This window comes from Sturnira hondurensis, unplaced genomic scaffold (genome assembly GCF_014824575.4).
Source record: "Sturnira hondurensis isolate 20B ecotype Veracruz unplaced genomic scaffold, ASM1482457v3 Scaffold0018728, whole genome shotgun sequence".
NCBI lineage: Eukaryota > Metazoa > Chordata > Mammalia > Chiroptera > Phyllostomidae > Sturnira > Sturnira hondurensis.
Genome location: NW_028091359.1, coordinates 1883812 through 1906530, shown reverse-complemented (window position 1 = coordinate 1906530; position 22719 = coordinate 1883812). Strand labels below are relative to the sequence as shown.

At 37.6% G+C, this 22719-nt stretch overlaps 1 protein-coding gene, 1 long non-coding RNA gene and 1 pseudogene across 5 annotated transcripts in view; 2 read left to right on the top strand and 1 right to left on the bottom strand.

Annotated features, from left to right (window-relative positions):
• The window catches only part of GGNBP2 (gametogenetin binding protein 2), a 35776-nt gene that overhangs the window by 8879 nt on the left and 4178 nt on the right, over positions 1 to 22719 (top strand). For 2 of the 4 annotated variants that reach the window (XM_037069799.1, XM_037069800.1), the window contains 6 exons: positions 476 to 729; positions 4252 to 4350; positions 10467 to 10580; positions 18214 to 18423; positions 19437 to 19611; positions 20880 to 21074. In XM_037069799.1, the coding sequence (XP_036925694.1) occupies positions 476 to 729; positions 4252 to 4350; positions 10467 to 10580; positions 18214 to 18423; positions 19437 to 19611; positions 20880 to 21074 (1047 nt within the window). The remainder of the gene's footprint in view (positions 1 to 475; positions 730 to 4251; positions 4351 to 10466; positions 10581 to 18213; positions 18424 to 19436; positions 19612 to 20879; positions 21075 to 22719) is intronic. The other 2 variants (XM_037069801.1, XM_037069802.1) reach the window with 2 other exon arrangements.
• Positions 11493 to 21560, bottom strand: LOC119003451 (uncharacterized). The gene is made up of 2 exons (XR_005069966.1): positions 21528 to 21560; positions 11493 to 11688 (listed from the first exon to the last, which is right to left on the bottom strand). It is a non-coding gene; the product is annotated as an uncharacterized LOC119003451 (long non-coding RNA).
• Positions 11941 to 13016, top strand: LOC119003450 (GTP-binding nuclear protein Ran-like; annotated as a pseudogene).

Sequence of the window (22719 nt, the reverse complement as noted above, 5' to 3'; positions counted from 1 at the left end):
GCACGCCTGTCCATACCTCCAGGTTGAGAATTTGCTGCTCTACTTGATCACCATCCTAAGTTGACTCCTGTAGTTAAACATAGTGTGTTGTTAAAAGTTCAGAAGACATGGCAAATCTGTGTTGTGTCTTTATTAATTTTTATTTTTTTTAATTTTAAGCAGGAGTACTAAGTTTCATATGCACTGAATAAGCACTAAATTTCCAGATGCAGGGCTTCTTTATTCTGTGCTGAGGCACATCCTAAATAGAGCTTTTTATACCCTAAAGTGTAGAATGGGATTTCTGCAGCAAACTCAGTACAGCGTGGACAAGGCCATCTCCATTGCCTTTCTGACTCAGTTGCAGATAGTGATGGCAAGCCTTTTCTAGGTTGTAGTAAATGCACAAGGATAGGAACCAGAAGTAGTAGTGGAAGAATAATTTTATGTATTCCTTAAGGACTCTTCTTTATTTTTCTTTCTCTCTTTCTCTCAGCGACATAGTATGCTTAAGCAACAAGATCTAAGTATTGCCATGGTGGTGACATCACGTGAAGTCTTGAGTGCACTTTCTCAGCTTGTCCCATGTGTTGGTTGTCGTCGCAGTGTGGAGCGCCTCTTTTCCCAGCTTGTAGAATCTGGAAATCCTGCCCTTGAACCCTTGACAATAGGGCCCAAGGGAGTCTTATCTGTAACTCGAAGCTGTATGACTGATGCCAAGAAGCTTTATACATTATTTTATGTACATGGGTAAGTATAATCAAAGAGGAGAAAATGGTTTGTTAAATTTTTAAACTTGGTGACAGAGATTTTATTCTAAATTTGGTTGGGACAAAGCTTGATTTCACGTTCAGTAATTTTGTATGTGTCCATGACTAAAAATTTCTGTTTTCCTATGGGGAGAAGCAGGATATAAGCACATAAGTAATTTGTCAGGTATGATATTACAGAGAAAATCAGTAAGGAAGATAGAGAATGAGTAGGTAGAATTAATATGAAGGATGGTTAGGGAAGGCCTCTGATAAAATAAGATTGAGTATGGACTTGAACGGAGTGAACCATATGGATAGCTGAGGGAAGGCAGAGAAGGAGCAGCAATGTAAGGCTTCAGGTGTTGGAGTTTTCCTGACACATTTGAAGAACAGCAAGGAAGCCACTGTGGCTGGAGTCAGGTGGATGAAGGGAAGAGTAATAAAAAAATAAGGTCAGAGGAATAATGAAAAGCCCAATTATGGAGTGCCATCCTGAGGGTTTTTTTTTTTAAAACTCTGAGTGACATGGGAAGATTTGGGAGGGTTTTGACCATAGTGACATGGTCTGACTTGAAGTTTGGTTTACTTTGACCTCTGTTGGGAATAAATTAAAGGATGGAGGAAGATCAGAGAAACAGGCTGTTTAATAATCCATGTGAGATATAACAGTATGGTGGCCACAGAAATAATGAGAAATAGATTGCCTTGCGTGGTGTGGCCCAGTATATTGAGTGCCGGCTGGCCTGTGAAACGAAGGGTCGCCAGTTTCTCAGGGCACATGGGCCTGGGTTGCAGGCCAGGTCCCCAGTTGGGGGTGTGAGAGAGGCAACCCACTGATGTATCTCTCCTACATCAGTGTTTCCCTTTCTCCCTTCCTTCCCTTCTCTCTAAAAGTAAATAAAATCTTTAAAAAAAAGAAGAAGGTCCTGGATATAATTTGAGGAATGAGCCAACAGGACTTTTGGATAGATTGGATATGGAGGAAGACATCAAGGATGGTTTTCAGATTTGGGGTCTAAAGAGTAGGACAAATGGTTTTCTTTTACTGAGATGGAAAAGAGTGGGAAGAATAATTTTGCAGAGTTCCCTTTTAGACATGTTAAGTTTGCAATAGTAATTGGACATCCAAGTAGAGTTCAGACAGCTTTGGCCTAGAGATGTAAAGTGTTTGTCAGCATGCATACATGCGTGTGCACGCGTGCACACATACACACTTCAATATACAGGGTCTGGCAGAAGTAAGGCTTGCTTGAGTGTGGCTGGCAGGGTACGTGAATGTCTCGCATGAGATGGACAGAAGTTTGAACATTTTACCTAAAATGTCAAATGGTGTGTTCAAGTGGGATACTATTATGTTACAGAATTACATGCTTTTTTTTTTTTTAAGATTTTATTTATTTATCTTTAGAGGGGAAGGGAAGGAGAGAAGTATCAATGTATGGTTGCCTCTCATGAGTCCCCTGCTGGGAACTGGCCTGCAACCCAGGCATGTGCTTTGACTGGGAATCGAAACCGCGATGGTGTGGTTCGCAGGCCCGCGCTCAATCCACTGAGCTACACTAGCCAGGGCTACATGCTTTTGATTTTGTCATAAAAGAGTTTATAATAAACAAGGGGTGTTATTTGTGCCAGACCCTACCATCACCTCTAAGTAAGAAAGCCCCAGGATTTGGTCTTCAGACCTCTTCTCTTTTCCTGTATACACACTCTTTGATGACTATATCTCACCTAATGGGTTTAAGTTTTGTGTGTGTGTGTGTGTGTGTGTATATATATATATATATATATATACACACACTATATGTAGTTTAAATATTACATTTATGGTTTATATATATGAGGAGGGAACCAAAAAACAATTCATTTATAAAAATTATGTATTCTTACATGTTTAAACTTCAGTCACCTTCAAAGTACTCTCCATTTGATGCAGTACACCTATCAAGACGTTTTTTTCTCTCACCTCATGGGTTTAAATGTGTATGTATTTGGGTGTATAATATTCCATATGTTATGTGGATGTGGCCCCTGTGTATATACATACTACATATACAGACACACACATATATGAGGGGACCCCCCCAGAAAAACTCTAGTTATCTTCTGGAGCGTGGTCCTTTGGTAATACAGGCTTCCACCTCAAGGTGAGTATTGGAGCAACTCATCTATATCAGTGTGCCAGCTGGCTTTGTTATGAGAGGCTGCATTCGGCCTCAGTGACCTTTTTTCAAACACTCTTTGAGCACGTTTGCCCACTTCATAATGGGTGGTTTATGAATGCACCTGCCCACACCACGCTGAGTGTTCAGCAGTTTTTGACCGAAACAGCACGATCCCCACCCTTCCTATTCACCTAATCTTGCCCCAAGCAACCTTTTTTTTTTGCTTCGCCGGATGAAAAAATTTTCAAAGGGCAAAATTTTTCTAGTGTGGAAGAGGCGAAACAGAAGCACTAAAAGGTATCAGAATTGGCGAGTTCAAAAACTGTTTTGAGCAGTGGAAAAAAAATGTCTTGATAGGTGTATTGTATCAAATGGAGAGTACTTTGAAGGTGACTGAAGTTTAAACGTGTAAGAATGCACAGTTTTTATAAGTAAATTTTGTTGTTTTGGTTCCCCTCTTGTATATAGTCTTTAAACTACACATATTATACGTAAATACATATAGAATACTATATATATACACACACATGTAACATTTAAGCGCATGAGGTGAGATATAGTCATCAAAGAGTGTGTATACAGGAAAAGAGAAGAGGTCTGAAGACCAAATCCTGGGGCTTTCCTACTTAGATGTGATGGTAGAGACTTTGGATTTTTATTCTGCCTGAGAAAAGAAGCTTTAGAGGGTTTTTAACAGAGAAAAACATAATGGGATTTTTATTTTGAAAAGACCACTCCAGCTGCTAAGTGAAACCTTGGAATAAGACAAAGGGTGGAAGCAAGGAGACCATTTGGGAAGCCAGCTGTTGCAGTTTACTAAGCTGAAGAGAATAGAGCAAAGGTGGTTGTGGTGGGTGTGATGAGAAGTGATTTGTTTCTGGATATACATAAAAGAGTTTATAGGCTTTCTTGATTAGTTGGATATAGGTTGTGGATATTAGCTGTACATATTTCTGTATTTGCATAAAATTTCTGTTGATGACTCCTCATCAAGGATATAGTGTGTTTCGATAATATTTGGAGAAGGTAAGGTGGCTAAGAGCAGGTAGTAATCAGTCATATAGTACTAGGCACAGTGCTAGATTAAGTGCAGATGCAGCGATGAATGAAACAGATGCAGTCTGGGGGAAAGAGTATATTGAATAGAGCAGGTCTCTTAACAGTTTGACAGAGTGCGAATGGAATGGGAAGACTAATGTATAGTCTCTTTTGGGTTAGAATTTGCTGAGAAATTTTCAAAGTAAGTGCAGTGTCTCTAATACTTAAAATATACTTCTCACTAAAAGGCAGTAAATATTTTGAAAATTTTAAAGAAAAATAAATATTAATCAAATCTTTAATGGTTTATTTTTAATTAGGTCCAAATTAAATGACATGATAGATGCTATTCCAAAAAGTAAAAAGAACAAGAGATGTCAGTTGCACTCCTTAGATACCCACAAACCAAAACCTTTGGGGTAAGTAGAATTGACTACCAAGATACTTTGTCATTGTTAAAATTACAAATGTTGATTATGTTTAGTAAAAAGAATAAAAACACTGGTAGTATTATTTCTTTAATTGGTTACATTATAACAAAGGTCAAAATAAATGTGTCCTACTTATGTAAGCTTTTCTGATACTACACCAATTCTCCATATAGGTTTAAGTTTTTAAAAAAGGTTTCTTATATGAAATGTATTTCAGAGGAAAGAAGTAGAGATGTTTGTGAAAATTTATGTAGCCAATATAAGGTTTTCGTAGTAATATCATTTTTGATTTACTTAATATTTATATATTAACAATGTATTAATATATACAATATATTAATATAATAATTACAGACAATTATGAGTAAATATTCACACTTCATTGTTGAATATTTGAATATCTATAGCTAATAACTCATCAAACTATATTAATATGTTAAATATATTAACATACATTAAATGATATGTTAATATAGCTATTTACATATTACTAATCATATTAATATATAGCTTATATTTCTTGTCTTATCTGTAGGTCTTCCTAATAATTTATCAAAGATTAAGAAAAGGCTTGAATCAGTTATAGCAGTGTTTGTTTATGTAACTAATTCGAAGTTTTCTTCTTGGTTAGGTGCTACAGTGCCCAAGGTTGCTTCTGCCCTCATCTCCCAGCACAATATATCAGTTGCCCCTCAGAGTTGCTTGGGGTTGTGGGTGGTAAGGAGAAGCCATGGAATTTGAAGGGAGTTTCTAAGAAGTAACTCATTTTGGAGAGAATTGGATCATGAAAAATTATACTTACGAATTAGTTTCAAAAGTCAGTTTTCCTTATCTCCTTGAAAATGTTGACACCATTGTTGTATGTAAAGACATTTTCCTCCCTGATAAAAAGACCTTGACGACCGGGTGGTTGTGTGTTAGTAATCTATTAACAAGGTTTATTTTTTTCTGTAACCGGAAGCAAACATTTTTTAAAAGTATTATTATAAAAACTGTTAAGCACATAGAAAAGTAGAATATACAAGGATCCCTCTCCCCCAGATACCTTTGCCCAGATTCAGTAGTAGTTACTGAGATTTGGCATGTTTGTTTTGCTTATCCACTCTTTGTTTGCTGCAGCATTTTCCAGCAAGTCTTGGGCATCATGCTTTATTCTTGCATGTTTCCACATGTATCTCTAAATATATGGACATTTTCTTTCATAACAACAGTGCCATTATAACATCTCACAGAATTAACTATAATAATCCAGTACCCAGTTTGTAGTCAAATTTTTTCAACTGTCTCATAAAGTGTCTTTTTACATTGATTTGTTAGAATTAGAATCCAAAAAAAATCACCCATTACATGGTTTCTAAATGTGAGAGCACTCTGAACCCAGTAAAAGCTCTACATAACCCAAAGTGGTTATCTAAGGATAATGATTATTTCACATACTACTTGATTTAGTATTAAGCATCTTTAGAGAATTCCTGACTTTGTGAATTGAAAGTCTAGCCTGATTTTCTCATAAGACAGTAACCTTTACTAACCTATTAGCTAAACCTACAGAATAGTATGGTACAACTTCTGGCCAAGATGGAGGCATAGGTAGACACCCTGTGCCTCCTCGCACAACCAAAATAAGGACAACAACAATTTAGAAACAAAATAGCAATGAGTACTTACAGAAAATTGAACTATATGGAAGTCTGATAACCAAGGAAGGAGTTAAAGTAGACACATTCATCCCGATGGATAAGAGGGGCAGAGTGGAGTGGACAGGCAGAGGGTGGTTGAGGCAAAATAAAGAGCAGTGGCTGGTGGACCCCAGACTTACGGGATGGCAGCGGGCAGACCCAGCGAGGCGGTGGATCGTGGAACGGCTTGGCTTGCGGAACTGGGCAATCCCACATTTGTATGCAGATAAACCAGGCAAAACTGGGGAGCAAGACAGACCGTACAAGCCAGGGTCTTAGCATGGGGAAATAAAGCCTCAAAACACTAACTGAAAATACTTGTGGGGGATGAGGTGCCGTGAGAGACTCACAGCCTCACAGGAGAGTTCATTGGAAAGAACCACAGGGTCCTGGAACATATACAAACCTACCCACCCAGGAATCAGCACCAGAAGGGCTCAATTTGCTTGGGAGAAGCAGCGGAAACGACTGAAATCTGGCAGAGGATGGAGCTAGTGTCACTATTCCCTCTCGGACTCTACCCCCACATACAGCATCACAACACAGCAACTGGGTTGCCCTGCCCAGGTGAACACCTAAGCCCCACCCCTTACTACGTAACAGGCGCTACAAGACAAAAAAAAAAAAAGGTCCAAACGAGCAGATCAAAACACCAGAAAAAATACAACTAAGCGAAGAAGAGATAACCAGCCTATCAGATACATAGTTCAAAACACATAATCAGGATGCTCACAGAATTGGTTGAAATTGGTTGCAAATTAGATGAAAAAATGAAGGCTACGCTAAGTGAAATGAAGGAAAATGTGCAGGGAACCAATAGTGATGAGAAGGAAACTGGAACTCAAATCAGTGGAGTGGACCAGAAGGAAGAAAGAAACCACCAAGCAGAAAAGAATGAAGAAACAATTCAAAAAACGAGAGGCTTAGGAACCTCCAGGACATCTTTAAACGTTCCAACGTTCAAATTATAGGAGTGCCAGAAGGAGAAGAGGAAGAGTAATAAGTGGAAAAGTTATTTGAACAAATAACAAAGGAGAACTTCCCCAGTCTGGCAAAGGAAATAGACTTCCAGGAAGTCTAGGAAGCTCAGAGAGTCCCAAACAAGTTGGACCTGAGAAGGAACATACCGAGGCACATCATAATTACATTAGCCAAGATTAAAGCTAAGGAAAGACTCTTAAAAGCAGCAAGAGAAAAGGAGACAGTTACCTACAATGGAGTTCCCATCAGACTGTCAGCTGATTTCTCAAAAGAGACCTTACAGGCAACAAGGGGCTGGAAAGAAGTATTCCAAGTCATGAAAGGCAAGGACCTATATCCAAGATTGCTCTATCCAGCAAAGCTTTAATTTAGAATGAAAGGGCAGATAAGGTGCTTCCCAGATAAGATCAAGTTAAAGGAGTTCATCATTACCCAGCCCTTATATGAAATGTTAGAGGGGTTTATTTAAGAAAAAGAAGATAAAAATAAGAACAGTAAAATGACAGCAAACTCAGTTATTAACAGCCACACCTAAAATAACAAAAACTAAGCAAACAACTAGAACAGGAACAGAACCATAGAAATGGAGATCATATAGAGGGTCATCAGAGTGGCAGGGGGAGAGGGGGAAAGGTACAGAGAATAAGTAGCATAGATGGTAGGTAGAAAATAGGGGATGGTAAGAATGATATGGGAAATGTAGAAGCTAAAGAACTTGGGACACATGGACATGAACTAAAGGGTGGGAATGTGGGTGGGAGGGGGTGTGCAGGGTGGAGGGGAGTGAAGGGGGGGAAATGGGACAACTGTAATAGCATAATCAATAAAATATTTTTAAAAAAGAATAGTATGGTACAATAAAAAGCCTGCCTTCTGTGTTTCTGTTGTGTATATTCTTCATCGAGGAACTAAAAAGCAACAGGCATTTTACACATATGTGTTCATTGCCCCCCTTGCTCAAACAACAGTTCTTCCAATTTTGCTCTGGATTCTGTGTCCCCCTCATTCTCAATGACTTTGCACCGTTAGTTTTCTACTTTCATTAAATCGACATACAGTTCTGTTTTTATATGTCTCAGCTTAAAACTAGACAAACCTTCACAGACTTCATATCTTTCTGCAGCTACAGCGCTACCACATGGAGTGTAAAGGTTTTAGAAGGTTGTTGCTGAGTTATGAAATAGTATGAATGGAGTTAGTTAATTTTAAGCAGTGTCTCCTAAGGTAGCTCTGGTTATTCCCATATGCTGTATGGAGAACAGACCAGGGAGTACAATTGGGTAGCCAAGGCTCCCTCTCCCACTTTGGATAGTCACTGTCATTGTATGCTACTGTGATTCTCTACTTGATATGTTTCCTATGCTCCCCCTTTTTCTGTTTAGACTTTATCCAGGGAAAGTATAATCCAATTGATTAGGTTTCAGCCTAACCAATTGCAGCAATTCCTGAGAGTATTCTTATGTCCATGCAACTAAACCCAAGTTTTGTTTTGGTCTGGGAGTAAGTTTGAGATTTGAAAGAAAGTCTAGACCAGTAGCTGATGGTTCAAGATTACCTTAGAGAATGATACATAAGATCACCAAGAGGAAGAGTAGAGTAAGAGAGAATGCCAAGGGATTCAGTTTAATGGCATAAGAGTAGAACTCAGTAAAGAAACTTGAGAAAGAGTGGCCAGAGAGTTCAAGGGAAAAGAGTATTTTTAGGAGGGTCTGGTCAGCAGTGTTGACTACTGCTTGGGTTAGCAATGACCTAAAGTGTCCCTTAGCAAAGACACAGCTGGTGATCTTGATGAACAGCTCTGCGGGTTGAGTGGAAGCTGAATCCAGATCAGAATGGATAGGTGAATGCAGTGTAATGTTGTAATGGATTAAGCTGTGAGTGGAAAGTATGGGAGTAGAACAAGGAAGTGGAGAGATTTCTTTTTCAAAAAGTCTCATCTTGAAGGAGTAATATAAAAACATTTGATGTAGAGAGATTATGGATAAGATCTTGATTTGAATTGTAGAATATATTTTTAAAACCTTTTTTTAGGATAGTGCTTTTACATCTTGATGTGGAATAATCATTCCCCAGCTCCGATTTCATAAACCTTTGTCTCAGTTATGAGAATTTGAGTTTGAGAGATTTGAATTTGAGTTTTAGGGGATTATAGATCACTCAAACATAATTAGCAAAAGAAATATGAGAGTTGAAAGAAGGATATAACATGGAAGGCAGAGCAGGAGTTGAGGTTTTGTTTCAAAAAATAAAGAGTGCTGATTCTTGACCTGAGCCCTTATTAGAGGGAATAGGGAACTGAAATAAATAAATGTGTGTGTGTGTGTGTGTGTGTGTGTGTATGAATGACCTTATATGGTGGGCAGGAAGTTGAGAAATACATAACTATATAGAGTAGATTAAGTAAAGATTCAGAGGTTTTTTCCATTTCACACATCGAGGTAGTGAATTTCTAGTACTGTAATGAGACCTGCAGAAGAACAGGCAGTAGCCAGTTGTTCAGAATTGTGCAAAATTAAGAAGACTGTCACTGATTTCTCTTGGAGTGCACACTTCAATAAAACAAAATGCATGACAGGTGCCACATTGAAACTTGAGGGCAGGGGAGGGCCTGGGAAGTTTTTAGTAAGTTTTTAAAAAATTATTTGTATAGTACTTACTACTAATTTAGGCTATGTAAAGTATTCATCTTAGTATGCTATTTCTATTTTAGTATATATGAAAATTTATTTATTATAAGATTAACCTGTGACTTTCCCAGCTGCTTGTGAATATAAAGGCATAGATGAATTTTGTGGCCATGGACTAGCTATAAGGTCACATTGAGTAGATCAAAGTTGTTATAATTTTCAATTTTTGGAATATTGAGTCACATTTGTGGGTGAAAATAAATTTTTTCAGCCCTTTTGACTTTAGAACATTCCAAGTACATTTGCTCATAAAATGCTTATGAGCTTATATTAACCAGTTGCTATCTTGATAAATATAAATGCTGTTCAGTTGTATGAGGTAAAATTAATAATTGAGCAGAAGTTTTTATATAAATAGATGAGCACGTTTAAATAACATTTTAATATGCTTGAAGTGAATGTGTAATTATATGCATACAAATTTGCTAACTTATCCTGCTAATATTTTAATTTATTAAAGTTCATGAATTTAATATAGATTATAGAAATTATTTCTTCAGCTAACCTCCGTGTCACTAAGCTTTGTACTGTACTGTACTACAGTGAAGGGAGCAGTAGCAGTGTCAGTTCAGAGAAGTTAAGTACAGATAAGAGAAGTAGTGAAGACCGCAGGAAGGACAGCAAGTGTAGGATCATTTTGCATTATGGACCTTTCCAGGGACCAGCCAGGTAAAATCAAGCAATCCTTTACTCCACTTTTTAAATGTTTTTACCCTTATGTATTCCTCCTCCTTACTAATCTTTCTTCTTTCTGCAGAGGTTGTTGGATGGATGTATGGGAATTAATGTCCCAAGAATGCAGGGATGAAGTCGTTTTAATTGACTCTAGTTGTCTTTTAGAAACACTAGAAACATATCTGCGAAAACACAGGTAAGTGTAAAGGTTGTCACAGTGTAATAGAAAGGTACTTAGCTATAGGTTATCCAGAATAACCCATACTGACGACCTTCAGCGACAGGCTTTCCGTTAATACTTGACACTAAGCCGAGTGTAATGTTAGGTAGGTAGTTCCTGTATGGGATGACTCTCAGTGGGAGCCTTTGTGTTGAGCCAGCATCTCTCTCTCTTTCTCAAAATCTTTATCTGTTGGTTTGTATATTAGCCTTTCAAGAAACAGAATGACTAAATTGAGTAAAGTGTACTTAATTTTGGAAACTCTAGTGCTCTTTGTTATTATGATAGAAGCATTTCATGGTGTTATTTTCAAAATTGAAGTTAAATTAGCAGCTTTCACTTAGTAATATTTTGAATTTTTTCTTCCATATAGTAATAACATGTCTTCTCTAATTTTTGGGGTCAAAACCTAAAATAGAGTTGGGATTTGTATGTTTTATGTACTATAAAAGTAACTTCAGATTTTTAGAATACTACTTTACAAAGGAATTTCCTAAGTGTCACTTACATTTGGAAATGCATAGGGAAGGAAGAGTGCAGTAGGTTAGGAAACTGGTGAGGGAGCCATCTAGGGATGCCGTTCTTGTGGGGAGTTGTACTGGTTTTTTTTAATATTTTATTTATTTATCTTTGGAGGGGAAGGGAAGGAGGGAGGGAGAGAAATATCAAGGTACGGTTGCCTCTGCCGAGGACACACAATGTATTGTGTGTCCCCTGTCGGGAACTGGCCTGCAACCCAGGCACGTGCCCTGACTGGGAATCGAACCTCGATCGTGTGGTTTGCAGGCCCGCGCTCAATCCACTGAGCTACACCAGCCAGGGCCAGGAGTTGTACTGTTTTAATACGAATTTGTCGCATGTTGGATTTTTGGTTGCGTGTTCTTTGATTTTGGGATAAATATGTACAATTACTTTGGAGACGCTTCTAGAAAACACATGTTAATGATAAAAACTGGCATTATCAAGATTGGTGTGTATATGGCAATGACCTGAATGACCTAACCCTGCACCCTCCATACTAAGTTTATTAGGTGTTTTTCATTAGGTGTTTATTAGGTGTTTTCTAATATATATAAAGATTTTACTTTTAGAGAGATGGGAAGGAAGGGAAAAGAGAGGAAAAGAAATGTTGATGTGAGAGACAAATATTTATCAGTTTCCTCTTGCACACCCCATCTGGGGACCTGGCCTGTAACCCAGGCATTTGTTCTGACTAGGAATTGAACTGGCGACCTTTCAGTTCACAGGCCAGCACTCAGTCTACTGGGCCACACCATCCAGGGCTGTGTTTTTCTTTTTTTCAATTACAAACTTGGTTTATTATACCTACGACAGTACAAAATGTATTGATTATTTGGAATCCACTTATAGATTTCTTCCTCTTTCAGTGTTAATTGATGTTTATATTCAGTATGAATTGGTCCATCAAAAGATAGCTTTTTTGGGTGATCATCCCCAAAATTACCAGTTACTAGAGCTAGTATTTTGGAGTTTTCTATAATAATTGTAAATATTTTATGTATTTGGGGGACAGTATTTTTTATTTATAAGAAGGTGGCGTCTATTTTGTAAATATCTTAAGGGTAGGAAGCAGTGTGATTAAGAGAAGGGAGTAAGAGAAATTTCACTGGAATCAGCTGGGCTCAAGGGACGCTTCTGGAACTAATGTCATGGCTGCCCAAGGAGAACCCCACGTTCAGTTCAAGCTTATATTGGTTGGTGATGGTGGGACTGGGAAGAGTACCTTCATGAAATATCATCTGACTGGTGAATTTGAGAAGTATTTAGCCATCTTGGATGCTGAGATCCATCCCCTCATGTTCCACACCAACAGAGAACCTATTAAGTTCGATATGTGGGGTACAGCTGGCCAAGAGAAGTTCAGGGGATTCAGAGACAGCCATTATATCCAAGTCTGGTGTGCCATTACAATGTTTGATGTAACTTTGAGAGTTACTTACAAGAGTGTGCCTAACTGGCATAGAGATCTGGTAGGAGTATGTGAAGACATTCCCATTGTGATATGTGGTAACGAGTGGAGATTAAGGACAGGAAAGTTAAGGCAAAATCAGTTGTCTTCCACCAGAAGAAGAATCTTCAGTACTATGACATTTCTGCCAGAAGTATCTACAACTTGAAATGCCCTTCCTCAGGCTGGCTAGAAAACTAAATGGAGACCCTAACTTGGAGTTTGTGGCCCTGTCTGCTCTTACTCCACCAGAGGTTGTCACAACCTAGCTTCGGCAGAACAATATGAGCGTGGTCTAAAAAAAGGTTGCTCAGACCACTGTTCTCTCGGATGAGGATTGACAACCTGTGAGAAAGGGTGCCTGGAGCCCAGTGTTAGAAGTCTATTTTAAAAATTTTTTTAAAAGATTTTATTTATCTATTTTAGACAGAGGGGAAGGGAGAGAGAAAGAGAGGGAGAGAAATATCAGTGTGTAGTTGCCTCTGGTGTGCCTCCTACCTGGGATTTGACCTGGCCTGCAACCAAGGCATGTGCCCTGACTGGGAATCAAACTGGTGACCCTTTGGTTCTCGTTCTGGCATTCAATCCACTGAGCCACAGCAGCAGGGCAGAAGTCTTATTTTACAGGCAACTGTCCTGTGATGTCAGTGGTACAGTGTGTTTCCCACTTTATTGTAAAGCTGAGCAGAACATGTGCTTGATCTTTGGGGTGCTGAAGGAGAAGAAGAATGGGCTTTGGAGTGAATGTAGCAGTTAAAAAATGCATTTATTTGCTAGACCTGCATATTTTAGCTATTTTGGAATACAGTTGTTTCCTTACTGAGTTTCAAATACAGACTGCTACAATTATATCACAGTATTCAGTGATGAAACCTTGCTTGTTAATCCTCATTCCCTTTTGTTTCGAATTAGAATAAAGTATTTCAAATATCTAAAAAAAAGATTGCCTTGAATTTATGTTTTGCTGATTATATTTTGATACTTATTTGACTTTTCTGTGCCTCTTTCCAAGACAAAAATAATGATGGTAGTGATCTTACAGGACTTACTGTGGGATGAATTTGTCGTAGACTGGTAATACATAGTAAAGCTTACTTAGAACATATCTGGCACATAGTAAGCACATTACTCAACGTTTGTATGTCAGATCTGCAAGTCTTTGTTATTCCTGTGTATCTAGTTCTTGTTTTAGGTAGGTTTGAGTTTTTGAAGTGCAGTCAGTTGAAAGTGATTTTTAAATGTCTAAGTAATGTACCTTTTTGTCACTTCTTTTGTTAGTGGACTTTTTTGAGCACTTTATAATAAAAATTTGGTGACACTATTTAGCCAGTTAAGTAGTAAGGTAGTACATTACTGTATTAAAACTGAGGTCTTAGGAGTCTGAAATCTCTGCCTATAAATATGTCTTTAGCCCTGGCTGGTGTGGCTCAGTGCCGCCTGTGAACCAAAAGGTTGCCTGTTTGATTCCTGGTCTAGGGCACATGCCAGGTCCCTGCTAGGGGGCACACGCAAGAAGCAACCACAAATTGATGTTTCTCTCCCTCTCTTTCTCCCTTCCCCCTCTAAAAAAATAAATAAATGAAATCTTAAAATGTTTTTAAAGTTTATGTGCGAGGTTATTTCTGAAAAAAAATCACTTTCATTTGTATGGCTGTTGCATTTTTAAATCACTGTTTACTTACGCTTATGTTACTTATGATTATGTACAATCAAACATATTAAACTACTCTGAGGATTTAAAGCAGTACAATATTGGGGAAATATTTCAAGTTTTATCATTGGTACTATATGATATTTAACCATTTATTGGAAAATAAAAACTTAACTATTTATAACCTGAAAACATGGTAGGACTTGTTAATTCTGTGTCCATGTTCATGTCTCCCTGTAAGGGAAGGACTTTTAAAAAAAATTGTGGTAAAAGAAAACCACGTAATATAAATTAATCCTCTTAACAGTTTTCAAGTATATATTACAGTGTTGTTAACTATATGCAATGCATATTGTTATACAACAGAATGCTAGAATTTTTTTTCATCTTGCATGGCTGAAATTATACCCAATGAATACCTCCCCTTTTTACCCTTGCCCGCATTCCCTGGCAGCTACCATTCTCTTTTCCATTACTATGAGTTTGATTAGGTAATTTAATATAGGTGAAATCATGCAGTACTATATTGGTCTTTTTTGTGACTGGCTTATTTTCCTTAGCATAATGTCCTCAAGGTTTATCCATGTTGTAACATGGCAGAATTTCCTTAATTTTTACAGCTGAATAGTATTCCATTGTGTGTATAGACTACGTTCACCTATCAGTGGACATTAAGGTTGTTCCCACATCCTTAACTGTTGTGAAAAATCCAGCAGTGAACATGAGTGTGCAAATATCTCTTTGAGATCCTATTTTCAGTTCTTTAGGATATGTACCCAGAAGTGGATTGCTGGATCATAACGGTAGTTCTGTTTTTAATTTTTTTAGGAAATCCCACATTTGCCATACCATTTTACAATCCCACAAAGGTTTTAATTTCTTCACATTCTTGCCAACACTTTTTTTTTGTTTGTTTGTTTTCGTAGTGGCCGAACTGACATGTGTGAGCTGATACTGTATGGTTTCGATTTGTGTTTCTTTGATGACTGGTGATATTAAGCATCTTTTCATGTGCTTGTTAGCCATTTGTATATCTTTGGAGAAATATCTGTTTATGTCCTTTGCCTACCTTTTAATTGGATGTTTTTGTTAGTGAGTTGTAGTTCTTTATATATTCTGTATATTAACCTCTTACCCATTTGCAAGTCTTCCTTAGGTGGCTTTTCATTGTGTTGATTGTTTCCTTTGCCATACAGAAGTTTTTAAGATTGATGTTGTTTTGTTTGTTTATTCTTTCGTTCCTTTTTAAAAAAGATATTTATTTTTAGAGAAAAGGGAAGGGAGGGACAGAGAAAGGGAGAGAAACATCAATGTGTGGTTGCCTCTCACATGCCCCCTAGACCAGGAATCGAACTGGCAACCCTTTGGTTCGCAGGTTGGCACTCAACCACTGAGCCACACAAGCCAGGGCAGTTCCCTGTGCTTCTGATGTTATAGCTAAGAAATTATCACCTCTTCCAGGGTCGTGAAGTTTTTCTGCCCTGTGTTTTCCTTTTTTCTAGGAGTTCTAGAGTTTCATGTCTTCATGTTTAAGTCTTTAACCCATTTTGAGTTAGTTTTAAAATTTTATTTGTCAACATTATTGCCCCTGTTTACCAAGTGGGCTTGGAGCCTCTAATTTAGTATACATTTATTTCAAGAAACACAGTTATCTATTGTTGGGCCAGAAAGATGATGTATCAAACTAATATGTGGCAGCATAAGGGTAAATAACATAGTAAGAACTGTAAGCTAGTAAGTGGAATACAGAAAAAGGTTGAATTTTAGTTATGGAAATTGCAGAAGGCTTCTTTAAGGATGGACATGATTTTAAGCAAATGATAAAGGATGTGGAGAGGTGTGGGAAGGAAGCAGAAGAAAAAAGACTTGGGGGTAGAGACCCCTGAATTTTATGCAGAGTAGTCCATTATATATATGGCATGTGTGCAAGACAGGGTAGAGTGGGTGGGATCATGAAGGGGGAGGTGAGCCTTGGGAAGTATGGCTAGAAATAGTGGATTGGGTAAAAGAAGTAGTCACTGAATGTCTTAAAAAGTTTGAATTTTGCGCCCTGGCTGGTGTAGCTCAGTGGATTGAGCACGCACGGGCCTCCGTCCGAACCACACAATCACGATTCGATTCCCAATCAGGACACATGCCTGGGTTGCAGGCTAGTTCCCAGCAGGGGACTCAGAGAGGCAACCATACATTGATGTTTCTCTCTTTCTCTCCTTCCCTTCCCCTCTAAGGATAAATAAATAAAATCTTTTTTAAAAAAGTTTGAGTTTTATTTGTAGACAGGAGGTTAAGCTGAGAGTGAGATAATAAGATTTATATTTAAAAATCATTTTGGTATTAGAGATGCATTAGGGCTAGAAAAGTGGTAACAGAAAGCAGTTAAGAACCTTTTTAAAAAATTGTTTTAGGCAATTTAAAATAAAAGAGAGAGTTGAAAGAAGGGAACTACACAGAAGTAAGAAAGAATTGATACCAATTGGCTCTACCCCTCAGTGGGGGACCTAAGGAGAAACTGGAATTAACTGAGGTTTTCATCCTGGGTGATTGGTGTGTGGTGTTCTTTACAGGAATGGAAGGGGGCATAGGGAGGGAACAGTGTTACCTTTTGGTTTTGGACAGTAAGTTTAACACGTTGGCTATTGGATGTCTGTGATGTTTCTCGTTTTTCAGTATGGGTGTGGCCCCTAGGCAAGGGCAGGCAGGGACTTGAACAGAGCTGTAGAGTTGAGAAACAGACATGTTGTCTGGTTCTCGAGAACAGATGAGCTCATCTAGTAATGAATTTAAATCAAAGAGATCAAAATTTCCAGCCCTTGTTCCAGCCCTGGTTGGGTGGGGTGGGTCAGTTGGTTGGAGCATCGTCCTGTGCACCAAAAGATTGTGGGTTTGATGCCTGGTCAGGACACATATCTAGGTTGCAGGTTCAATCACTGTTCTGGGCATATATGGATGGCAACTGATCAATGTTTCTTTCACATTTTTTTTTTCTTTTATGCTCTTTCCCTTCCTCCTTTTCTAAAATCAATGAACATATCCTTGGGTGAGGATTTAAAAAAATTTCCTGGTTTTACCACAGCTGAAGAAAAGCAGTTATTTATATTATGAGCCAGGCTTCTATTCTTTTCTTTTTCTTTTTTTTTAAAGACTTTTAAAGTATATTTTGGTTGATTGATTGGAGAAGGGAGGGAGAAAGAGAGGGATAGAAACATCATTGTGAGAGAGAAACATTGTTGGTTGCCTCTTGAATGCCCCAACTGGACCCACAACCCAGGCGTGTGCCCGGACTGGGAATTGAACCAGCGACCTCTTGGTTCATAGGCTGTCACTCAGTCCACTGAGCCACACCAGCCAGGTGGTGTATCTTACTGGTTGAGTAATGTTTGGTTTATTAAGATTTTGTCATCCTCTACATTCACATGCTCTTCTGCACTTTCGCTACATTATATACACTTAAGTTTAAAGCACATTTCTATGTAAATGTTGTCTATAACTGTATTGTTGCTCCCATCCCCAAATGCTTAACTAGTGATGAACTAAAATAAAATGTAGTAAAAACCTGAATCAGGGTTTACTGTTGAAGATATTAATTGTTTTCAGAGGGCGAAAAGAAAAGGGTCCTACAAGTCATTGGCTTGGAGCCTCTGTTGTTTCATTTCTGACCTGTGCAAATAGCCTTTGAAGTGGAGGCACACTAGTCTTTGGCAACTAATATTTTCTGGGCATGCATTCTGTGAACTAACAAGTATATAACTGCCTCATTCTTTTGACCCCTGTGCTTCTCAAGTTTAAAATTTGCAAGTGGAGATTTATCTATAGTCACATAGTCTCTAAATTTGTATTTACTTTACCTTGTTTATGCTTTCCATTGTGTATGGAGGCTTTTTTTTAAGGCTGTATATGGGAGGCCAGTCTCATTGTCTAGTACACCCTTATATCCGTCATGAAATAATTACGCAGCCAGTTTTTAATTTTGTGGTTTTTCTTTTCAACAGGTTTTGCACTGACTGCAAAAATAAAGTCCTTCGAGCATACAACATCCTTATTGGTGAACTCGATTGCAGCAAAGAGAAGGGCTACTGTGCTGCACTTTATGAAGGCTTACGGTGCTGCCCACACGAACGACACATACATGTTTGCTGTGAAACAGACTTCATTGCACATCTTTTGGGTCGTGCTGAGCCAGAGTTCGCAGGAGGGTATGAGTATGTAATTTGCTAGAATGGGCTATCTAGCGCTTTGCTTCATTTTATTACTAAAAGTTTATTTCCATCACCTGCATCAGTTCATATGATATGTACAAATCAAAGTGTGCCTGTAAAATTTTTGCTTTCTTTAAAATTTGCATTTCTTAATTGACTAAATAAAAACAGGGAGAAAGTGTTCTGTGGTGTTTGGTTCAGTCCTCTGCTCCTTGTTGCTTGAAGTAGGAAGGCTTTTTTGGTTTTCATTATTACAGATTATCATTTTCATTTGAAAATGATTAGAAAGAATTTTTTTCCTCCTCCATTCATCCATTTCCATATTCAAATTTTGTTCATAATGATGGTTTCTGCATAGGAAGTGGGTTATATACTTTATTAATGTAATTCATGAACTGCATATATTATTAAATTAGGAACCTAAAATTTTATCTCTGGCTTTGTTGTGAAAATGCAAGAAAAAGTTGTTTATAGAATAAATCGAACCCACTTCCCTTTGTGTTTTGTATACCAGCTCTCATTTGAGTGCCTACTTTGGGCATTCAGAATACTAAGATTTATTTTATTCCTGAAGTTCTGTGAACAGGTCTAAAGAGTGGCCTAGAGGGCTTTTGCCCATGATTGAGTCAGTTTGGTGTTGCCTTTCTCCATTTACCCTAAAAAAAAAGAAACAAAAACCAAGTAGGCATTTGCTGTAATTGGAAGGTTAAAGGAACTGTTGTGCTAACTGTGAGCTGGACATTTGTGGGTGACTTCTGTACTCAAAAAACATCTGTTTAGGGCCAGTTCCTGAATTACCTTATTTTTAACAATATTAGAACTGAGTTCTACTTGCATGTGTATTTCTCATTGGTTATAAACATGTGTGCTTATGTATTTATCTATACATTAATTGAGTTTGAATGTGTAACTGTCTTGTTATTAGGTTGTTAATAAGTATGAAGATTGTGTTATCCATTTTTTACTGTTCCATTTAAGGTTATTAGGAATTTTGTGTGATTTATTCTTCTTTATAGGCGAAGAGAACGGCATGCTAAGACAATAGATATAGCTCAAGAAGAGGTTCTGACCTGCTTGGGAATTCATCTTTATGAAAGACTGCATCGGATCTGGCAAAAACTACGAGCAGAGGAGCAGACGTGGCAGATGCTTTTCTATCTTGGTGTTGATGCTTTACGTAAGAGTTTCGAGGTAAGGACAGTGGGCTCCTTTGGTGTCCAAGATTGCTAGTCAAATTACTGGACTGAATCTTTATATAAACTACCAGTCTCAAGGGCTGCAATCCACGGATACAGTGTCATGACTTTTGGGGAGATTGGGGAAGAGTTTTGTGGAGAACTAGAACTTAGAAGTAGTTTGTGGATTTTTTTTTTGTCATATTACTCTATAGAGTAGAGTCTTGGCTTTTTAGACTTTCAGAAAATTGAAGTTGGTGATTATTTAACACGATGCTGCGATGAAACATAACTAATGAAAAGTTAAAAATAAGCAACAAAATTAGGAACTGGTAATCAGCCCCAGTTTGCTTGCTGATGTCCAATAATGCAAAGTAAATGCTGTCAAAATGCCACAATGTTAGAACTACTCTTGCCCTGGCCAGGTAACTCAGTTGGTTAGAACATCATCCCAATATGCCAAGGTTGCGGGTTCAATTTCCTGTCAGGGCACATACAAGAATCAACCAATGAATGCATAAACAAATGGAACAACAAATTGATGTTTCTTTCTCTCTTTCCCTCCTTTTCTCCCTCTTCTCCTCAAATCAATAAATACAGTTTTTTAAAAAAGAACTTACAAGGACACTGAAGGCTTTCTATAATAATGTTGGTGCTGGGTTCAATGTTTGTGATTTGGTAACCTTTTTTTTTTTCAGTTACACCCTGTACAACATAAATTCTTGGCCAGTGAATATTTTGTTATATTCTAGGACATGGTTGTAATCCTTTACCTTGTTCGCCAGTCCTTTCTGAGAATGGTGTGAAAGCTACAAACCTTTTTTCCCCCCCAGAAGCCTATCATGAACTTAAAACACTGTTCTGGGGAGTCTGAGATTTGTACTAGTTCTTGCTGAACAGATTTCCTATCCCTTTTCTCCTTGTATGTTTCTCTTTTCAGAAACTACATCATTTAGTCAGGTTAAATAGTTTCTTTGTGTGAAGAAATGAATGTTTACTTTGCTCTGCTGAAATTCTGAAATTTTCAAATTAGAGTATGCTGGAGGAGTGTATATAAGTCTGCTTTTCCACGTGGATTAGTTGTATATTCACTTTCTGAGTAGATTTTAAGACTGTTAATCACTTAAGGTATGAAAATTTGAGATTCTTTGTGGGGACTATTAGAATTGCAGCATGAAATACCTGTTTCTGTGTTTGTGGTTTAATTAAAATTAAAAATGAGAATTTTTATGGAAAGTAAAGGAAGTTTTGACTAATTCACTCTCAACTTTGTTTCTGTAATAGATGACTGTGGAAAAAGTACAAGGTATTAGCCGATTGGAACAACTATGTGAAGAATTTTCAGAGGAAGAACGAGTACGAGAACTCAAGCAAGAAAAGAAACGCCAAAAACGGAAGAATAGACGAAAAAATAAATGTGTATGTGACATTCCTACTCCCCTGCAAACAGCAGATGAGAAGGAAGTAAGCCAGGAGAAGGTAGTTTTCTTTAATACTGACTCATGGATAGATAGTACTGTTGTTTGCTAGATTTTGTCATTTTTACTGTGCCTTTTCCAGAATGTGGGCTCCTGCCTTTTTTCCTACTATAATCTGTATAAGCTAAAAGTTTTATTGTCATGTGTTTGTTTTATAAAGACAATGTTGGATAGTTACCTTTTCCCTGACCTCAATATGCTGTTAGACCAAAATCTAAATGTGGGAAGTTCTCAACATTTTGGTCTCAGGACCCCTTTGTGTTCTTAAAAATTAAGGTGCCCATGAGCTTTTGTTTATGTAGATTAATACTTGTCAACATTTAGTGTATTAGAAATTAAAATGTATTAGAAATTAATACTTGCAAGTGTGCAAGTATTCTTTTAAAAATAATAGTCTTGTTATATATATTAACATGTCTAACTTTTTTTAAAAGCTGTTTTCTTTTTTTTAGACTTTATTTATTTTTAGAGAGATGGGAAGGGAAGGAGAGAGGTAGAGAAATATCAGTGTGTGGTTGCCTCTTGTACGTCCCCTGCTGGGACCTGGCACGCAAACCAGTCATGGGCCATGACTGGGAATCAAACTGGCTACCCTGTGGTTCACAGGCAGGCACTCAGTCCACTGAGTCACACCAGCCAGGGTTAAAAAGGTATTTTCAGAAGAAAAGGTGAGATGGGTGGTATTATTTTATATTTTTGTTAATCTCTTTAATATTTGGCTTAAAAGGAATCAGGTGGATTCTCATATCTGCCTCTGCATTCAGTCTGTTTTCCGATGTTGCTTTTGCTTGGTTGAAGCATGAAGAAAGCCTCACAAATATAAGTGGTAGGATGAGGGATGAGTATTCTAATACAAACTTTTTCAGATAGTTGTCGGGTATTCTTCTCTGGGATTATAACTCAACAAATGGTAGTTTCTTAAAGATTATTTGCAGTGTGGACCCTGACACCTCATTAGTGACCTTTTCATACTCTGTTATTTAAAATCCATCGGTCTGCCTTGCACTTGAATAGATCTTTCATTCAAGTATGATTTGGTAACATAATGCATAGGTTATTTGAAAGATTTTGGTTCACTGAGTATCTTCCTAGGTATTGACATTTTATTATATAATATCAGATAATCAGGTTAAAACAACTATTGATCTCATCAGGAAGGTTTTTAAATATTGGGAAGCTTCAAACTCGTCGTGGTACATAGACAAGTTTTCAAAATTGTGATTATAGTTTGAGAGATTGAATTTTATCATTGACAACCAATACCGTCCATTGCTTTCTTTGAGTTGATAGGCTGGCTTCATTCATTTTTGAGAAAATGTCTTTTAAATATCCAGTCTCTTATTCTTTCTTTTAAGTGAAATTGATGTTCCAGGGAAAATAGCAGGTAGTTCAGCTTGCAACTCACAGTTGCACCAGTACTTTTCCTTAAGACCATGATTGTTCTTTGGTATTCAGCAAAAGTGCTTTAAGCATACTTCCTGTTTGTCACATAGGCTGTTAAAAAGGCATCTGCTCATGGGTTGACTTTTAATAAAATTAATACTTTTACTTTTTCAAAGTAAAAGTATTAGTAAATTACTTTTTACAAAGTAAAAAGTATTAGTAAGTTACTAATTTACAAAGTAAATTCATATTAGTGAAATATC